At 39.6% G+C, this 21,147-nt stretch overlaps 2 protein-coding genes across 3 annotated transcripts in view; one reads left to right on the forward strand and one right to left on the reverse strand.

The window, feature by feature from the left end:
* On the forward strand, positions 1-16,222 carry LOC139147857 (CUB domain-containing protein 2-like). The gene is made up of 10 exons (XM_070719070.1): positions 1-119; positions 2,210-2,403; positions 3,170-3,309; positions 4,614-4,964; positions 6,834-7,068; positions 10,795-10,968; positions 11,576-11,764; positions 12,354-12,488; positions 13,008-13,200; positions 14,586-16,222. The coding sequence occupies exons 2-10, from the start codon at positions 2,265-2,267 to the stop codon at positions 14,743-14,745; spliced, it is 1,716 nt and encodes a 571-aa protein (XP_070575171.1). The 5' UTR covers positions 1-119; positions 2,210-2,264; the 3' UTR covers positions 14,746-16,222.
* The window catches only part of LOC139147856 (CUB domain-containing protein 2-like), a 16,820-nt gene continuing 11,865 nt past the window's right edge, over positions 16,193-21,147 (reverse strand). Inside the window, exons 9-11 of one of the 2 annotated variants that reach the window (XM_070719067.1) lie at positions 20,122-20,253; positions 19,789-19,966; positions 16,193-18,899 (exon numbers count right to left, since the gene is read on the reverse strand). In XM_070719067.1, coding sequence (XP_070575168.1) covers positions 19,830-19,966; positions 20,122-20,253 — 269 coding nt within the window. In that variant the 3' untranslated portion in view covers positions 16,193-18,899; positions 19,789-19,829. Of the gene's footprint in view, positions 19,967-20,121; positions 20,254-21,147 lie in introns of both variants that reach the window. The other variant, XM_070719068.1, reaches the window with a different exon arrangement.

Below are 21,147 nucleotides of genomic sequence, written 5' to 3' on the forward strand. Positions count from 1 at the left end.
CTGACTACGAATATTGTCGACGACGTTCAACTACAGAGTGGAATGGTTGGCGAATCCTTGTCCACGCGGACTCTTCCCGGGATGCCGACGACGAAGCCGGTTTGATCAGGGAGCGGTCTGTGAGTATATTATGCGTTTTGTAAGCGCGGGTACGCGGGGACACGTCAAATTTGTGGCAGCTCGCCCTTTCATCATTTGAAATTAATCATAACCCGATCGACGGCAGCCATCTTGAAAATAACGGGAAACCGTTCGACGTGGACACAAGGGCTGTTTGCACACGCAAATCAAATTTTACTACACTGACGAGTGTACGTACGTGTACACAGCTTCTTTGCAAGTAAATTATTAATAGTATAACACAGGTACTCTACGAGTGACTTCAGCGCTTGTTTTGTTTGAATTGTTTAAGTAAAAGCCCACGGGCAGCTCATGGGAATTTTGATATCTTCCAACGCTTTGAGTGATTGCATCAATTTGTTATGAAATTATTAAGGACAACGTACATCCACTTGAACGCGCTGCTAGAGGTCGTTACGGTACTTGCTTTTTTAAAAATCCTTGTTTGCACATGAAAGCAATATTAAAACGAATATTATTTTACAAATTTTGCGATAGATTTACTGGAAAGGCTCGCTGTTTATTAACATAGAAGCATTTACGCTGCTTGGGTTACATATAATTCTCACAGCTTACGACACCTGCCTTGTCAAACTGACACGGGGGCAAAACCTGTGACTGTTATCGGAGCTACATGCATGTTTGTTTTTTTCCCTTCAAATCTGTCGGCCCGGCTGTCTTTCTGCTCGTATCAGTAGCTCTTTTGCAGTATTTTATGGACCAAATTGTCATCATTTTGAAAATATGACCAGGCTATCTTCGATGCTTTGCGTAATTCACACGGCAATTGTGCGTCCCTTGACTAATCGCCACGTTTGAAACTCTGAGAGACAAAGAGAGACAACAGGTCTGGAATAAAAAGGGTGAGCAACATCGCGTCTTATATCACGGGAATGTACGACAGATTTTGAAGTTAGCTGTGCGAGTGCCTTATACCCATCTGGACTCCAGATAGGGTCATTCTGATTGCCTCTTCTGTCTATTAACCATCTTGTCTGTCAACCAACTTTCCAGAATTTTCATTACATGACTATCAGTTAGGCATCGGTATTTGGCATAGTGATCGTTCTTGCAAAGGATTTTAAAAGTCTATAGGGATTACGTTATTAAAAGAGAGAGAGAGAGAGAGAGAGAGAGAGAGAGAGAGAGAGAGAGAGAGAGAGAGAGAGAGAGAGAGAGAGAGAGAGAATTGACATGATTATGATATGTAACATGCTGTGGAACGAACAGAGAATCGTGTTAGCTGCTCAATACTGGACTGAATGGGCAAAATTTTGAAATAGATTCAAGCAGTATTTTGCAATGAATGCTGAGGCGCAAACATATATGAATAACACCATGCCAATTTAGTGTAAGTATTGCCACTACAAGTAATTACCTCATCGTGTAAGGGAATGTCAAGGTGTATAGATTTAAATTATGAATAAACCCGATGAATTTCATTCTTCTCGGAAAAAAACCCATCATTTTATTTTGTAACGAATGTTGATCTCGTTGTTAAGCATAAAGTTCGTTGACGCGTTCAAGTACGTTAACATAATTTGGCACCATAGCGCTTCCGTCAAAATAAATTACATGTGTGTTAGCAACCGAGCATTCACTTTTACGCTACACATCACCCGACTGAATGTAAATGCCAATCAAACGTTGAGTATGTGATCCGTACACAAACAAGCTGACCTTGGATTTGTAATGATATTGGAGATCCGAAGGAGAGAGAGAGAGAGAGAGAGAGAGAGAGAGAGAGAGAGGGAGAGAGAGAGAGAGAGAGAGAGAGAGAGAGAGAGAGAGAGAGCGCGCTGGGAAGGGGAATGCAAAATGACAAGCTGTGAAATGGTCAAAGGATCGTGTTTAGCTGCTTAATACCAGATTGAATGGGCAGAATTTCCAAATAGGCTTATACAATGTTTTTCAATAGCATATAGCTGAGGCACAATTCATGTAAATAACATAATGAAACGGAGGCTTAAGGTATACAACATATACTAAAGCAGAACTGTACATTCTCCGTGCATGTTTATTCAAAGAAGTAAACATTCAAATAACAAAAATCGTAATAACAGCTGTTTTCATATGATTGTTTCCATAGATTCATATATTCATAAGAAGCGGATAGAGTAGGACCACACGTCAGTGTTAAAGGGATGCAAATCTACTCAGATAAGCTGTTTTCAGTCTTCTTCGTTTTGTCTCTGGCCAAGCACAGAACAGACGGCGTCGGTAGCGACGACAAGACGTCTGCAGCACGGGTGCTAGAAATCGATGACGCTCCACATCACATAGGTGAGGGCGGTAAATATGTTGCGGTTGCTAGGCAATTATCAGTTAACGGCATGAATACGACGCCTGTTTTAGTAATACCGGTAAACGATTCTTATTGAATTCCGATGCTTTGATGGCCTACTTTTGAAAATTTACAAAGATACCTCACCGGTAGTAATTTCACTGTTTTGGTAACACTGCACTGGTGACGACACTTTCAATAAAATTATATGGTCAGATGACGTGAAAGCCATTCATAAATAATTCACACCACACAACCGGTTTTTTTGGTAACGCCCTGAATGCAGAACAAAGTACAGACTTTCTTCATAACCATGGCCCGCATTGTGAATCATTAAAATGCAATTTCGCAATTTTACAATATATTCCAAAATACTCGTCCCACTAGCCAAAACATGTAAAAATATCCAGTCTGGTATCCAACTGTATAGCCAAGTCAGTCTGTTTGAATGCGTAATGGCTAATATTATCGTTGACAACTGAATTTAAGTCCCAACTCAGCGAAAACCAGCAAATATATCAACAAGGCATTGTGTTTGTAAGGTAAATACTCCGTATTTTAACGTGCTAAGGAGTAGAGTAGTATAAGAGTTCCTATCATGATAAGGTAAAACTATTTATTGTAGTAATATAGTAATTACAAATAGCAAATGCAGTATCTCTTTACTTCAACTTATATAGCCATTTCAGATAACTTCAAACAAGCGAATATCTGTTCTTCATTCAGAACTTCTCTGTGTTTTTTTTAATTTCTTTTTTGGAACAGAGCGAAGAAATATCGGAGAGTGTGGCGGATCATTCACCGATGAGGAAGGTGAATTCACGTCACCTGGTTACCCTGACAACTACCAGGATGACAGCTCATGCGATTACTTCATCTCTGTGTCAGCTGAAAAACACGTAGAGGTCAGATATTTCAATGTTTGTGAATCCACGCATACACCTACACATTGCTTTGGTATATCCATATGTGTATGCATTTTACATTAATCTATTCATAAATGACAAATACACACACAAGCTGGTACCTGCTATATAAGCTTGGAAAGTGAGTATTTGTGCAGAACATGAGAACAAAGAACATTGAATCCTTTTATATCTTCGCAATTCGGAAATCCTCTTCTACCGATGTCATTTACATATATATATATATATATATTATATATATATATATATATATATATATATATATCTCAAGCGCTGTACATATATGATAACTATTTAAATTTGTAATCGTATTAAATCACAAAGTCACGAAATAAGCTGCGATTTGTCACATTCGACAGTGATATTATGTAGCATCGCTCAGAATTGTTAAGGGACATAAAATAGGGTTTGATCAAAACACAGCACTGTTGATTAAAGGACAAATATGATAACCATACGTCTTTATATCGTCTATATATTCATAACGTAGTTCTTATTCTGTCCGAGTATATGTTTTCAAAATTAATCCTCATTTATATACCTCATCAAAATTGAGCACTAAGTTCTGACTGGGTGGCAATCGATATCACGTCACCGGAAGACATCTGCACAGAACAGTATAACGAGTGTCCCTTTTGACCGAAAGCTTGCTGTATTTTCAAAATATCTAGGTCATAATTCACAACTATTGAGAGAAGCCCAGAAGAGTTTGAGCGAAAACTCTGACTCTTTCAGATTTTGAAAACCGCCCCACTTACTAAATCTTTTCAGTCCCGAACACATCTAGAACAGAAAATGGCAGTACTATATTAGCACATTATAATCAGGACATAAATTGACGAAGTGTATCAGCTACTTCCAAAGGCAATGACGTAAATTGTATTAAAATTTTACTTGGAAGTATACTATGACATGATCAACGGAACACTTTAAATCCGCCTTCTGTGCTAGTCTGACCCCTTAGTTTAACTAAATAAAAATATCATTCCGTAATGACGGCAAATATCTTTATCAAGTATCCATCCAAAATTACATCCATTTAAAATTTTTTGTTCCTCAAACCTAATTCTTCAAAACAACCGGAAGGTTTTTTGATGGATTCTTTTCAATAATTCAAACATTGACAGCCAATACGATATGACAAAATTGCGATTACTTCCGTTTAATGAAAGATATGTCCATGTACTGAGAAGAGGCGGCGACGGAACTCTCCGATGAGGAAAGATATATTCTATTCGAAATGATGCCGACTTCTATCTGACTTGTGCCTTTATTTTCTCCAGTTAACGTTTACGGTGCTCGAGACGGAGTTCCAGTTCGACACCGTCAAGATCTACGACGGCAGCTCGACGTCCGATCTACTGATCGGCACGTACTCGGGCTACTCCCTGCCGCCACCAGTCAGCTCGTCCGGTCCAACAATGTTGGTTGTCTTCCAAGCGGACGCCAGTAACAGCTTCGGGGGGTTTCACGCCAACTACCGGGCGACCGAAGAAACCCTCGATGACGGCTTCTGTGGCGGCACTTTCATTTCGAATATCGGCACCTTGAGCTCACCCAACTACCCAGACTTCTACACCAACGACGCACAGTGCTACTATTACATCGCAGTGATGGCGGATAGAATTATTCAGGTAGAATCATCAATTTATTGAATTATTATGTAATTTTCAAGTTAAAGAATGAATACGATAAACAGCGTGGAACTTGGTAGGAATTATTCCACGAACAGTTTTACTGAAGTGATTAGAGCTCAAAAGCATATCAAAGTTCGTTCGCTGCTACAGCCAGACGCGTTTCATCTGTACACTTTCAACCTTTATGAGGGGCTGAAAACAGGTTTGACAAGGAAAAATATTTAATGATAATATAAAACGAAATAAAATATTCTAAAATTGGCAAGCTGTTGTAACAGCCCAACCACAGCAGCGGCTAAATGTTTAGTGCCCTTTGCTGCGATAATTATTTTGAAGTGCATATAAAATAAAGGCGTATAAAATAGGTCATGTGCATATGTGACAATTTAAGATACCTGCTCATCCAAAACAAAGTTGAATACATTTGTAATTAAATAGAATTTTCTGCTAAGACAAACTATATCACAAATCCACGGTGACTTTGCATCATGTACCTGCTGTTAAGTTTCACCAATGAAATTTGCTCTCCCTCTAAAACAACGATTTATCTTTGGGTGGACAAGGAGTATTAATAATCATAAATATAATATTCACTTTGTAAACAGTTTATGGTTGAAAACCATGTTTTTAATGTGTTTGGTCACTCACATATCACAGATGTTATCAACAGTTAATCGAATTCGGATTGAACGTCAATTGCAAAAGCTACCGAATGCATGTTCTGAGGACTAGCTTGTGTTGACAGGGTGAACACTGGGGTTTTTCAACGTGATTCAGGGGCAGGAAAAAGTTGATGCACTGCAGTGCAAAATGACAATGAAATCGAAATAGCAGAAAGCGAATATACGTTGTTTTGGAGAAAATATGCCAAATTAATGATAGTGATAATTCTTCATATATTTATGAACGATGAAGTGATGACGACGATAATAATAAAACATACTGTAACAAAGACATTTTGAAGACTGGAAAGGCCCTGAATTTCGTAATAGTCATGCCTAATTTTAAAAAAGCAACAATTTGACAATGCATGTTTTGAAATGTTAACTTGAAAGCACATCCATCGTTCTTCGTTCCCAAAAGGATTGTCCTTTTAGTTCTTTAACACTGTTGTGCTCATACATTACTTTTCATTCATGTTAATTCTAAATAAGATATAACACATCATTGATCATTTCAGTGTCCGGTCTTGTTCCCGGTATAAATGTAATATATTGTACCTATCATTCATCAACAGACTTCTCCCGCTTTTTTTTACTTTGCCCAAGGCAGAACTCAGTGTATGTAATAGTGTATTCTGTGTCATGGGCGCGCTTTGATATTTAAATTACTTTTGAAAAAAATCTTCAGGGTATAACTTGGTGCCGTCATAGTCAATTTTTAAGCGTATTCCAGAAACGAGAATGGCACCAGTGAATTCTTCTGTCAAACAACAATAGCTTGAGAATATATTTTTCGTCATTTTGCCATGACAGAAAGGTAGAATCACACTGAGTAGCTGTCTATACAGTTGTCAGTGATTTCATAGGCTCATTCGGGAATATAGTGACACTGTCATATTATTGCTCAATGGTCATTCTCTCATAAAATACGGTTTGAGATTGAGGTGTTCACAAAAGAACATATTTCACTTTCGTACAACGCATGCGTGACTATATCTGATTTGCCTGAAAACAGAGGCTCCCTCGAAGTCTGACTATCTCTCTTACACACAGACACACTCAGAGAGAGAGAGAGAGAGAGAGAGAGAGAGAGAGAGAGAGAGAGAGAGAGAGAGAGAGAGAGAGAGAGAGAGAGAGAGAGAGGTAAATGTTTACTTTTAAACGAGATTGTCTTTTCTAAGAGAAATTTGTTTTCTGTATTCAGTTACAATTTACAGCATTCCATGTCGAATATAGTTGGGACAGAGTAAGAGTGTACGACGGACGAGATGTGTCTGGAGAGGTGATTGGTTTATTCACCGGTGATGTCACACCACCCGTCGTGTTTTCCTCCGGTCCAGATCTGGTCGTTCTGTTGCAGTCTGATGCCTCCACAACGTACCAAGGTTTCTATGCCATTTACACTGCTGTACCCAAGAACAGTGATCGATCTTATTCAGGTACTGTCGAATATGTATATTGGGGTTTGGAGATTCCAAAACATGCCTGTATGCGCACCTACCTTCTTACCTACCTTCTTACCTATACATACATACATAGGCCTACATACATACATACATACATACATACATACATACATACATACATACATACATACATACATACATACATACATACATACAATACTTATATATAATCCCATGGTATTTTTCTCTGTTTGACGTCATCGTATACGAGTGTTTTTCGCGGAGCCGTACAACTTCGAGCCGAAGTTTGGAGATTCCAAAACATGCCTGCATGCGCACCTACCCACCTACCTACCTTCCTTACCTATACATACATACATACATACATACAATACATACATACATACATACATACATACATACATACATACATACATACAATACAATACAATACTTATATATAATCCCATGGTATTTTTCTCTGTTTGACGTCATCGTATACGAGTGTTTTTCGCGGAGCCGTACAACTTCGAGCCGAAGGCGAGAAGTTGTGCGGCTCCGCGAAAAACACGAGTATACGATGACGTCAAACAGAGAAAAATACCATGGGATTATATATTTATCCACATGAACAGTCTTCTTATTTTTCTTTTGACGTAAATGGATCAAAATTATCGTAACAAATTGCATGAATTTCGTCGCGATTTGTGTTTTACTTACGCGGATTACTTTCATTTAAAGGGTAAAGCGGCCCGTCACCCAGGAGATACTTTCATTCATAAATCCCATCAAGCTGAAATTTGCTACATGAAATAGTATCTCCACCAACCAGACATACGGATTCGGTCACGTGAACCTGTCAATCATTGTCTCGCGCGATGCCAAGGCAAGTCGGCCATCGGTACGGTCGACATAACTTTCATCGTGCTAGCGACGGATAGCCACAGTATTCAGAGTTATTCAGAATATTTACAAATAGATTTATGAAGTAAATGCAACGACACGATCGAAACAGTAATTCTCATTCTCAGAGATTCCGTGGCTTTTCAAAATATCACACAAGTTTACGACCGTGGCGAGCGCGAAAGATTCCGTTCGATGACACACAGAGTGTACCTCATTGCATGTTTACGCCCACAACGCTGCCGTCACCGGTCTCTGCCATGCCGGTGTCAACTCGTTAATCCCGATCTCGGTCGTCAATGTTTTCGTCTTAAGGATTTTGATGTTTGCAGTGACATATATCTCACCCGTCGATACATCCTAATTTTACTTGACGGAAACTCTGTTTTGAGTGTTGTCTGAGTCAACTTTCGAAGTACATCGGATTCCACAGCGCTGCAATGCATAAGCTTAGCCTACAACTCAACAGTTGATGTCTTCGCTAGCGCTACAACCTTACGCCGCTACAGGTTTGATTCCGAGCAAGAATTTACGGAATTTATGTATGATGAAGGAAATTTATCGTTGTTAGTCGAATGACTTTATGCTTGTGCCTGTATGTCGCTTTCCCGAAGATTATACTGTACTCCTTTATTCAGTTGAACTTCCGTTGAGGTGAAGATTTTAGGTTTATCGCCAACCGGGATCGCCAGGTACGACGTCCACATTGAGCCTTACGAGGCGACTCGACTGGATCGGCGGTATCCCCATTCGATTCTCGGGAACAGCTATAGTTTTAGCGACTCGAAATTTCGCTGGACATGCCTTCTATGTTTCCATGTGTGAATTTATCGGGTCACCTTTTTTGAAAAAGTGTCTTGAGAGCATGGCACATGGCATCGATCACGACAAATCGGTCATGTTCACGTCGCGACCCGCATGAAGGGTACCACGCAAGAAAAAAGTTCCGGTTGATGACGTACAACAGGCCTAGGGTAATTCGGATTTCTTATCCGTCCTGTTCTACGTCACACAGGTGAGAATTCGGGCCAGTTCATGTGATAAAAGGATAATACACTGACGACAGAAAGAATTTTAAAACATAGAGAGTGTACATACATTAGGTGGCATAAGACAATGGCAATGAAAAAATATGATGATTGTGAACCTCGCCTTTTCTCCGAAACCTTGAAATACAAAGGAAGCAAGTACTGGACGTTAGCAGGCCTGGAACTCAGAAGACAGGAAAAGTCAAATGCCTGGGTGTTAAGACTACCAAGCCAGCGACTATTACATCTCGTTATTAAAATTGTACCCGACCATGGATTTTGAATTCCTGATAAGAAATGTTGAGGAGCAGTTTAAACGCCGAAAAGTACCACACTGTCCACAGGCAGACTTTGCGGAGTCCAAGGTTGCAAAGCAGAGGTCTGATGAAGACTTGCATGATTGGGCAATCCGGGTGGAAATACTCAGCCATTTTGCATTTGGCCAAGATTGTGGGTCGTCCACAATAGATTTGATGGCCACCGCAAGGTTCTGTCACGGATGTGATAATAAAGGCGCGGCGTTTATACGGCTACGTCACGTCCTGAATCCATAGATGAAGCTACCAGGAAAATTGAATATCATCGATTACTTGAGAAAATGATTTGTGGTGAAGCACATCGGCATCGGGACAGCAATACGGTATCAGACCAAGGGGAGGATCAGCAGCGTGAACAAGTCGGAACAATGGCGCCTACTGATGAACGGGTGAAACGCCTTTGATGATCCTCATTGGGTAGCAACAGAGTTGCACAGCATATTACACCATGTTCGCAGATAAGGACAATTGCCGCTAGTGTCAAGCACCAGATGATTTTAAGGATGGACACATCCCTTACACGAAGAGATTCACCATCCAAAAGGCCAGTTTCATGTCGGTTATTGACTCAGAACAAGACCAGCGTTGACCAGAGCGAACGTGGTCATAGTGTAGGGACAGTGGTTGTGTTACCAATTTTCCCACTCAGTTGGCCTTGGTATCATACCCTTTCATTCTTTGCCTTCGGATAACTGTCTCCCAATTGATGGAAACAATCGACAGAAAAGTTGTGCCCCTGCAAAAGAAGTAAAGGTTTTAGTGATTTTACCTCTCTGTTGCTAACGATGAGTAGCTTCATTAGTTTTCTAGTTTAAGTAATTTTGGGAGCCCTTCCTTTTAGGTAGATTGTATTTGTAAAATTTCCTTCCTGGTGGAAATTCAGCAATTTTTGCAGATGCACTTTGACATCTTCTGCAGCCAAATGGTCTCAAGTGTTCTTCAAATTGATATCAAACTAACCAGTGAACGAATATTGAGATCGGCCTTCCGTTGCAACTGTTTTTCTGACCACTCTCTACGCCCCTTCAAAGTGGAAAATCAAAGTAGGACAATGTAGAAGACTATAGGCCTAGGTAGATATTACTGCAGAAACAAATTCATCTGTAGACTTAAGGAGTAACAGAATGTATTCACAGTATAAATTGGGAAGTGTGACTTATTCTCAAAAAAGGCAATTGTTGGGGATGTTTCATAAAGTAATCCTTATTACACCTCTTCGGTTTTCACTCGTCATCCCTCATATACAAATATCCATTCAATATTTTAACTACACATTTCGGAAGCTTATATGTTCATGCACTCCATATTTCGCCATGAAGTCTTATGCAACCTATTGTATCCACATTCTTTGATATATTTTACACTTTTGCTCGTTATTTTTCGCACTCATGTACACTTCTGAGGCCCTAGGGCAAAACGTTGTCGCAATACATATCTGACTGTCAACCACAAAGCACTGGGTAGATCAGCTCTGTTCTTGAAAACATGTACACATTTACACCTGCTTCTAGTTTGCAGCAATCAGAACACGGTGATGTCACTCGGGGGAACCATTGTATCACATTACTCGTACGAAACGGTTGAGAATGACGACCCTACATCTCCTGGCTGCACGCTGAGTATATATCCATTCGGAAAGTATGACCACATCTACTTGAACTTCATCGAAGTTGATATCGATGCCGGTAAGGATATATTTTTTATGTTTATTTGATGTTTTAAGGTTTATGAAATCATCATAAAAAAGCATTACAAGTTCTATTGTTTATTGGGGGCGCTCTCTGATAAGAGATGCATTGAGACTGGTCTCTTAATGGGCATGATTGAGGATTATGTGAAAACATTTTCATGGTAGTGTGCATATTGCGGCTAATTTTTAGTTTAAATTAATTCTCGTGTAGTTGATGTTTACAATTACATTATTCAATTGGCATCATGGGACTGTTTGTCACCATAATCGCTTTCATAGTGCCTTTACAGTTGCGTATGAAGTCCTTGTGGAAAGTTTAGCACACAATTAATACATAGAAAGCATAAAATGGAAGCCCTTTCTGCTCCAGTATTTGACGAAACAAAAGATCCCCCATATTATGCAAATTATGAACTGCTTTGCATATCCAGTAGTCGCGCTCGCGCGCTCTCGAGTTGTCAGTTCTACATGCAGATGTCTGAAGTAGAGATGTTTCCATCGAGGGCAGTTACAACGATATCCTCGCTTACGATGCATAAACTGCCCATAGATTTTTAAAGTAGTTTTGTTCGGCGCCTAATTCGACCTTATTCTCCTACAAGATTGCTTGGGCGGAAGTGACGCAATAGTCGTCTATGACTCTTCTGAACAGCTGATGCACCTGTGTAATCATAACGAGACTGGAGTAGTCACGACATCCCCGGATGAGCGGATGACCGTCACCTATACACCCAAGTCAGCTTTACACCACCGCCGATTCAAAGCTGTATTCTCAGTCTACACAGAAATCGGTATGCAGATACCTCACATGTTATGATAAATATAAAACCTCTGTGCGGTAGATTGGAAAATTGCAGACATAAGCGCTTCGACACTTGAAGGTCGCTACGTCTATCCGATTTGAAGAAACATTATAATTCTTTCTGAATTCGAAGGAGCAAAATAGGTTGAACTTATCAATTGTAAATATGTTGTCAGAAGTATAACTCACCTTATCAGAGTCAGTATCAACGTATAGAGAAAAGAATCGAACTTGCATGCACTTCATAACTTATTCAGAGCGCATGCGCCCTCCTACGCACACATTACGTATGTCATTCGTATTCTAATCTGTTTTTAGTCCCACCCTGGAACGAAAATATTTCGACGGGAACAACTGGAAAATATATCAAAAACTGCAGCTAATGGAACTTTATTAAAATTTAATCGATAAATAATAGTCCTTCATCAACTCACGGGAAAACATAAAGAAACAGACGTACCGGAAACGCAAAGTGCGCACTAACACATTTTCAGCCGATCGTCTCTGAATCGCCGCGAAGCGGCTGATCTGCCAAAGTACGACACTGATCCACAGACTGACCGACTTGTATTTCACAGGTTCATCAGAGAGCTGTACATACAGAAACGATTACCGCTGCGGCAATAATCGCTGTATATCATCCATACTGCGTTGCGATGGTTACGACCACTGTGGCGACGGTTCTGATGAGGTCAAATGCTCAAATGCAACAGGTAAACTTGAGTTCATCATCATCAGACAGATTTTTTAATTCTTTAAACGATTATCCAAAGTCTACATTTTATGCCACTAAGGTCTTTTTTCGAGGAACAAAACCAAGTTGTATGTCGTCTCAGTACGCCTATGATTAATTCAAGTTCAAATATAGCGAAAACTCTGTTGATACACATGTCTATTGATCCGCTAAATAGGAAATTATTTGAACTATACTATTTGGGCAATTCGATAAAGCTCATATTACACCTTCGGGATCACCAGAAGTGTAATGACGTCATCACAGTCTGTTGTTCTTGCGCGAATCACAGTACAAGGCTCCTTTATCCGATTTTACTCGAACAAAGTGTTTTATCATGCATGTTTCTATCGAGGAACTGTATATTTCAATCAGTCACAATTAGACAGGAATCTATATATGTGTTCTTAAATTCCCACCGTTCTTATCAATAATAGATTTATTAGCTTTAATAAGAAATAAATGTATGAATATCCGGATTTTTTTATATCTAACAAAGATGCTGGCATCGGAGTTGCCGTTGGCATAGTTTTCTTTTGCATAATATTCATCGTCGTCGTAATCTGCGTCGTCACGTACTGCAAAAAGAAGAAATCGTCGACGTCACCGATACGGCCCAGACACGAGGTCATTTCCATGACGACAGCGTCAACGGTCCTGACCTATCAAAACAGCGGGTTCGTCGCAACCGGGTGAGTCATTATTTCACCCAGACTGGCAGAACAAGTCTTTTGTGAAAATAATATCATGAGATAGTCCAATCTGTCTGAAGACGTGATGTGTGTGGTTCCTTTGATGAACTCTTTTTGTGAGTCGGTAGATCGAATTGATTTTGATGAAGTTGTACATGATCAACATAATGCTTAGAGGCGAGACTGCTTTGAAGGGCAGTATACTAGAAATTGCGATAATTGTCACAATTTCTTTCTATATCGACTTAGCTGTGTGTTCTGTGTAGTGTATTGAAATGCGCGTTGTTAGCTTGTCAACGCAGCCTGCACATGCACAGGGCCTCAATATGGATCGCAAAAGAAACTGAACATTTTTTGACATGTATCAAACAGTTGTGTAAACGGTGGACAAAGGGTTTGGCATCAATATTCAGTACTCAGAACTATGATATTTGATTGCTGTACACAACATACATTGAAAAAATCTGCTTCCTTCTTTAAAGGTGTTTCCTGTTATATCGTTATAGTTTTGCCAATTTTTTTCTGCAAATTTGATAACATATCTCACGGTTAAGAAAGTCAACATTGTTGGCATCGACTGCTGTTATGAATTTTCGATTGAAACTGTTTAATTCAGAACAATTAACGATTTTACGATATATTTTCCTATCGAGGAAAGGTGACGGTTACATATAACTTGCTCAGTCTGGTTCCCTGACCCATTTCTACCGTTTGCTGCGCTACTAACGAAAATAGGGTCAGGTATGGACTAAGTTTTCAGTCAGAATTTGACTGCATATTAATGAGCACAGTCACCTGACAAGATCATGTGATCAGCACATCTGTACAGTGGCAAGCTCGGAAATTACATGACGAAACATCGAACGTTGAAGTTGTTTGCACGGCCGACTCTGTCTTTGATCTTCTATGATGGTATTAAGTGATGAAATGACGATTATCGTCTATGATTTTTTTTTCTCAGACGTGACCTGGTGACCATGGTGACCTTTGGCACGTACGGCAATGACTAAAAAATAAATGACTTTTCGTTTTTCATCCAATGTTGACATAGGATGCTTGGTTCGGGAAACTATGGAGTAAAAATCACTCCTTGGGCATACGAAATCTAAATTCGAAAGTAGCTCCAAGTTTGAAATGAATTCAACGCAATCATTACAATCGTACTATTGACCAATAGCCATGCTTAGCCCATACCTGCCTCTTTTTTCGTTAGCAGCGCAGCCAGCGGTAGAAATGGGTCAGGGAACACAGACTAATAATTTGCTCTTTTTTAATATGCTTAGCCCATACCTGCCTCTTTTTTCGTTAGCAGCGCAGCCAGCGGTAGAAATGGGTCAGGGAACACAGACTAATAATTTGCTCTTTTTTAATCTTAACTTCAAAAGCCCTTTTACTGTGAACGTTTTGCCGGAGCACCGCAAACAACAGGAAGGACAACTTGGACCGAGCGCCGAACAACAAATACTACCTCGCGTAGGGATATGGAACCCTCCGCCGCCAAGGTCACGAGAGACTACAACGGGGCCGCACAATCGGGACATCTGAAACCGCAGTTGCCGAATTTCCCGTCGGAACGGGTACACCCTTGATGATCGTGCCGACAAGCAGACACTTATTATGCTGATGTCGCAACCGATGGGACAGTGGGAGAAAGTACCGGAGCAGGAAACGGCTGTTGCATCACACAGCGATTTTGATGGTGCTGAAACAGGGTTAACAACAGAAGTTTTAAGAACATAAGCAGTATTCTTGGTCTTGTGCGGGATCAGCAGTCAGATTGCAAGGATAAGACCTCTGTCTTCAGGGCACCGTCAGTAGGGATTTCAAAACTACCGTAAAGTGTTGGGACTTTAGGAAAAAGATCACGTGACCAGTTGTGCACTGCAGGCCGACAGACGAGGCAATATGTGTTCTGTGCAGGTATATATTTCGTACACCAACAAATCACATTTTTTGAATCAAATTATTGCGTCATAATATAAAAAAATGAATGTATTCTTTGCAGGCTTCATAAAACTTGTTCCTTTGCCCTTGTAAGGATGGAAATTTTCGTTTTATTTGATTTAGGCCTAGTCCTTGTAAATATGGCCTGGGGACAACCAGGGACAAACAAGTTTGTATATAAACCTGATAAAACACACAAAAATAAATCTGGGAGGGTAGCAGTCAGAATTTAGAAAAGTAATGATGATAGATATTATAGTGGCGTTGGATCATTATTTACAAATGGAACCTATAAATATTTGCAAATTACATAGTTTGAGTCGAAACGTAACAGGGGTACATAAGTTCTTCGATATAAAGTTTGACTGTAAAATTTACTTTTCATCATGAGAACCGTAAATTTACGATAAATAACAATCACTCAAAGGTTATATTTGACCGAGAAAAATGGTGTTGGATACATTTTCAAATACCTGTAAAATATTATTTTTTTACGATGCTAGTGGGTTTCTAACAGTATTTTTATATCATTGCTGATGATAGAGAATGTAGACAAGGCTTACTGGCTTTTCTGTGTTTAACACGATTGGAACTAATTTGGGATAATTGGATGATGAAGTAATGTCGGTTTAATCTGCAAATGTAAGGTCATCTGCTTGTCTTTTCACGTTAAACACTCGTTTTTATGAGTAATTTGTAATATTGCAACATTCAGCTATAGAGCACCTAAGACTTTTGAGAAATTTGAAAAATGTGAAGGTCCAATTATCCCACATTAGTTCCAATCTTGTTGTTTGAAAACATCACAGCAGCTGAACTATTATATTGTCGTATGTATCACTCCCATTTTCTTTGTCAGTTGCAACTAAGATAATTGTTTGATGTAATAAAAATTCAATTATACTTTGTAGCATTGCAACTTCCTTTGGTATGGCGAAGTTGTATGCAAGTACAATTCATTCCCTTTAACTTTTTAATTTATAAGTGATAACATTTATATTAAATTTTGTGTCATTTATGTAGCGTCAAAGAAATTGCTTAAAAAACATTGTTTTGACATGCGTTCATCGAACAGTTTTAATCTCATTTCAATAATTATAATGTCATACATTACAGTAAATATTTGATGGTTTCAAGAGATTCCCATTGTAAGCTGAAAATAGTATTTTGGCACAATTCCAATATTGAATTAAACATTAATGCGTTTCATTTATATCCCAAATAGCCTTTCTATATTCTTTGGATGTCACAAGCTTCATCTACGAATATCTCCTTTGGTTGGGATTTTTATTATAAAAACTATACTCTTAACCAGTCATTACTTTGTAAATAAAGTAAAACAATGAATTGTCGACTTGTGAATGTTTTCTCATAGCCCCAAATCAAACCCCGCGAAAGAAAACGATATCATGCAAATTACCGCAGGGGAGCGTTCACGGTAAAGGGCAGGATTCCTCTACCTCAGTGAAGTGTACGGACAGAAATACTGTGAAATGCAAGAGAATACAGGTCTATAAGGAATAATACTACACACAATATGCTTGTAAAACTTAATACTTTCAAATAAGTCTACAGTCAAATTGTACCAGTAAGCGGTTTCGCCATGCAGAGATAGTACAAAGGCATATACATAGAAAATATACCTTTCTTGTGTAATTTGCATTTATATTCCATACATTTATTGCTCAGATTTGTTACTCATTCGAGACCTACGCCGCTTTGAGACCTTACCGGTGAGATTTTTTGATCACAGAAAATTTTGTGAAGTGAGATCGGCGGTTTAAGTGCATAATAACACAGACAAACATAGCCAGACTCGCAACGGTTATTGTTTAAGACGTGAAGCGGTTACGTAACCCATCCATGTTCGCCTCGCCTCAGGTTGCTCTCGCCTCTCTTTTCCGAAGAGTGACGACCATGCAGCCTTCGGTAATTTTCGGATTTTCGCCAATTGTTAAGCGAAAGTATGTTCGGCGAAGTTTGTGTTGTTGTTGTCGTGTGGTGCTGAGCGGAATTGACGTGCTGGCGAAAACGGAAGTGTTTTGAGCTTCAGGAAAGTGAGTTTTATAGTTTTAAAAATTCCTCTCATATTTCTACGAATATATAATGAGTGTGTTTGAACCAAATTTGAAAGTATTTTATCGATACTGTCTGGTTTTACTCAATGGTTTACGGTCAGTCATACCGTCTTTTACACGTGCGTCAAGGAAGGACATGTTTATGAAACTGTTGGCGTGTTATGTTTTGATTGGCGTGAAGCAGTGTTTCTGGCCTGAGAGCTCACAAAGTAATTATGGTTGCTATGCGACTGGCAGTACGATGCCATCTCGTCGTATTTTTCGCATAATCTCGTGCAATTATCAACCACAAACAAAGCCTCCAAAAAGTTTAACACCTTTTGAAGCTCATTTTAATATGAAAAGCCAATAGGTTACCGAGACGACCATGGAACAAAACGCATGCCGCGTTTCCAGTCTGTCTATATTTGTCTGTGATAATAATCAGTATCTAATTTAATGCCAGAGTAATTTGCATTCCATAACTGGTATCAGTAATTGTAAATATAAGAGACTGGGCAGTGTTCATGACCCCTGGATGACCTCAAATTCTGTTAATTTTGATGGCATGTATGTATTCAAAATTCAACATTTTGTTGCGACCAACAGGCAAACTTTAGTCTGAAAAACTCTATTCGGAGGCAAGTGCAGAAGTCACATGAATACAGCCAGATTGGTTGGCGCGTTTGTACAAAAATACCCGGATGTATCAGTGTACGAAGGGGTCATGAAACTGGCTAATTAGGATCTGAAAATTTGCAAAACCCTGCCGCAGATTGACTACCCAAGACAGGGAACCACCATTAATTCAATCTATAGCAATCAGAATCTCCTTGAAAGATAATTTTCATGATTATTCTTGAATTATCAACTGAGTGAAAAAGGTCAGATGCAGTGGTTGCCCATTCAAAGTACCGATATACAAAATTATGCGACAACAGAACAAACATTTCAGCAATGCCTTGTAAGCCGCTTTTGGAATAATATTATGTAAATCTTACAAAAGTGGAGAAGTATTCATTCCATAAACACACCCCAATATAAGTCAATAGTGCATGATATAGGCCAGTGAAAATTCTCAGATGATGAGGTTATCAGATCATTTACATATTTAAATTTCTTCATTAATACAATTTGCATAAATGAATATATTTATTAATGATATCGAACATGATACATCGATACAAAGGCGGCCCAATAACATTATGCCAACAGAAAAATATCCAATCGAAATATTACAAATAATCGCAATTTTATACATTGAATAATGATTAAACATGTGTGCATTAAACTGGATCAAACTGAAGATATCTAGGCTACAGCCAAACCTTTGTCCTATGCTAATGACGAGATCTTTACAAGAAAAGTACCTTTCATGTTGATGTGGTATAGAACTTAGTTCGTATGCCACACGCTGGCTCTAAGAGTGTCATGACGTTGTTTGAACTTTTAACGATATTCTAAGCAGGCTATCTTCCCGGCAATACATGGCCACCTTCTAAAGAGCTACATGAAGCTATTCAAAAAAGAAAATATTAATGATACAAATTCCATAATAACATTTTTTAATATCACTTCTCTGATTTACCTTTGCATTGATATAATATGTATATATAATGTTCCCTGAACGGGTACGACACTTCTTTTAAGAGGCAATATTTTCTTCCAGAAAATGGGTACACTGTATTCCTCCGCTACCTGGAGTACGAAGAAATACATGGTGTTACCCTCTGGTCTCGCACACGAAATGTATTGACGGTCAAAATGTGTGATCCTGTAGTTGACAATAAAGTAAGATTCAGGTCTCAACGGTAACAGAAGACGTTATAAAATGTCATACAGGCTTTGTTGAAAAATCAAACACGACGCACTTTGACATGATTTGGGGAGAAGGACGAGGAATGGGACGGGAAAAGGCAACGCGTCTTAACTTACAGCCAATATAGACCTCTCGAGCTCTACTTTTAATGATTGAACCGAAGGAAACTTGGAAATCTGACTGCCGTTCTTGTCCATGCTATTTGGTCATAAAATTGAAAAAAAAACCCACTGTTGTGTTTGCTGTTGCAATCACATTGATATAGTTAATTGGGTTGCAGCAGCTGTAAGTACCAGGCAGATTTTGAATAAAGTTCCAAATGTTACGCTTCTCCCAACGGTCACTGGTTCTCGCAAAAAAAAAAAAAAAACTTTTCAATCGATCGGTCGTCATTAGGTCGTGACCTTTTGCCTTAAAAGTTGATTTGTGAGCGGGAAGGTTGCTGGAAGATGCAACCTTGTGTGACTTTAGGAAGGTGTGTGACGTTGGACGCTGTACTCAATACCTACCTGGTACTTCCAGCCATCGAAGCCAATCATTATGTCGTTCCTTGACATTTGTATACGGTGGTATCAATATGATTAAAACAACAGCAACGAAAATTCGGTGTTCTTCAATTTTATTAGTAAATAACGACATAAACAACAAGAACAACAACCAGATTCCCATTTGATTGAACCATCACAATGGTTTCCTCCGACTTAGTAATGCGAAGCTGGATTTCTACCAAGGGAAATGGGTGTGAAGGGTTAAACCCGTAGGGTGTACCTAAAAGATGATGCAAGGGGCAGACTTCGTCCGTTTCTTGTCTATTCGTTGACCATCGTTTTGAACGGAATGGTGCTGCTGGATCTCCTCTTGCAGATGACAGCGATGCCGGAGAGGAGGGCGATGACGAAGACGACAAAGAGGGCGGCACAGCCAAACACCAAGGGAATGCTGAACCCTTTAAAAATGAGAAAAGTAAATAGCAGTAAAGAAAAGACCAGAAATTGCACGATGGAAGTGATTCGTGTTTCTGAGACGTTGATTGTCAGAATGTTGAGTGGAAGCATTTTAGCAAAGTCTCCAGACCGATCATCAAGCTGATTTCGTACTCACCTTTGTCGCAGTTTTGTTCGTCGGACATGTCGCCGCAGTCATCGTAGCCATTACATTTGAGCTCGTCTTTGATGCACCGTATCGTGGTCTGGCATTTGAAAAAGCTAGTTGCCCCGCATGGATCTTCAATCGCTGAAAACGGTAAGAAAGAACGAGTAACCAGTCACGTACGACACATTAGCAAAACCTATACCGGCAATATGCAGCGTCTCGGAAGTTTGTTTATATACAGCTTATTGGCTGAATATCATCGTTATTATTGAATCATTTCCAAACAGCCAATCAGCAACACAAAAGCCCTTGTTTAAGGCTCCTTAAGTTATTGCAAATGATGTATGAGGCGCAGCGCAGGCGGCAGAAGTTGCAACTGAAGAATGACCCGAGGGCAGCGCTGCCCTTAGGGCAGTTCAGAACGGAGTAGACATGTGCACAACACACAATGGCGTCACTAAGGAACTGTATGTCTGCCCTGAGGGTAGCTAAGATATTGCTGCCCTCAGGGCAGATTGGCAGATAGGATAGGAAATGTATGTCTGCCCTGAGGGCAGCTCTAATATATTGCTTCCCTAAGGGCAAATCGGTAGATATACACTATGCAATACTTATTGCTGCTCTCAGTCCAGATTGGTAGATATACACTATGCAATACTTTAAGGATAGGATATAAATGTGTCTGTCCTGAGGGCAGCTCAGATATATTGCTGCCCTCGGGGCAGACTGGTAGATATACACTATGCAATACTTTAAGGACAGGAAATGTATGTCTACCCTGAGGGCAGCAATATGTCTGAGCTGCCCTCAGGGCAGACATAAATTTCCTATCCTATCTACTAATCTGCCCTGAGGGCAGCAATATATCTGAGCTGTCCTCAGGAAAGACATACATTTCCTATCCTATCTGCCACTCTGCCCTGAGGGCAGCAATATATCTGAGCTGCCCTCAGGGCAGATATGCAGTTCCACAGTGACGTCATTGAATGTTTTGCACACGTTTCCTCCGCTCTGAGCTGCCCTCAGGGCAGCGCT

Source organism: Ptychodera flava, chromosome 13, assembly GCF_041260155.1.
Source record: "Ptychodera flava strain L36383 chromosome 13, AS_Pfla_20210202, whole genome shotgun sequence".
In the NCBI taxonomy this organism is placed as follows: Eukaryota; Metazoa; Hemichordata; class Enteropneusta; family Ptychoderidae; genus Ptychodera; species Ptychodera flava.

What these genes read in the sequence shown, in the direction of transcription:
- LOC139147857 (XM_070719070.1), top strand. Translation starts at nt 2,265, where the DNA reads ATGCAAATCTACTCAGATAAGCTGTTTTCAGTCTTCTTCGTTTTGTCT. An exon ending in CAGTGATCGATCTTATTCAG is followed by an intron (nt 7,069 to 10,794) that starts GTACTGTCGAAT and finishes ACCTGCTTCTAG; the next exon opens with TTTGCAGCAATCAGAACACG. An exon ending in CAAATGCTCAAATGCAACAG is followed by an intron (nt 12,489 to 13,007) that starts GTAAACTTGAGT and finishes TATCTAACAAAG; the next exon opens with ATGCTGGCATCGGAGTTGCC.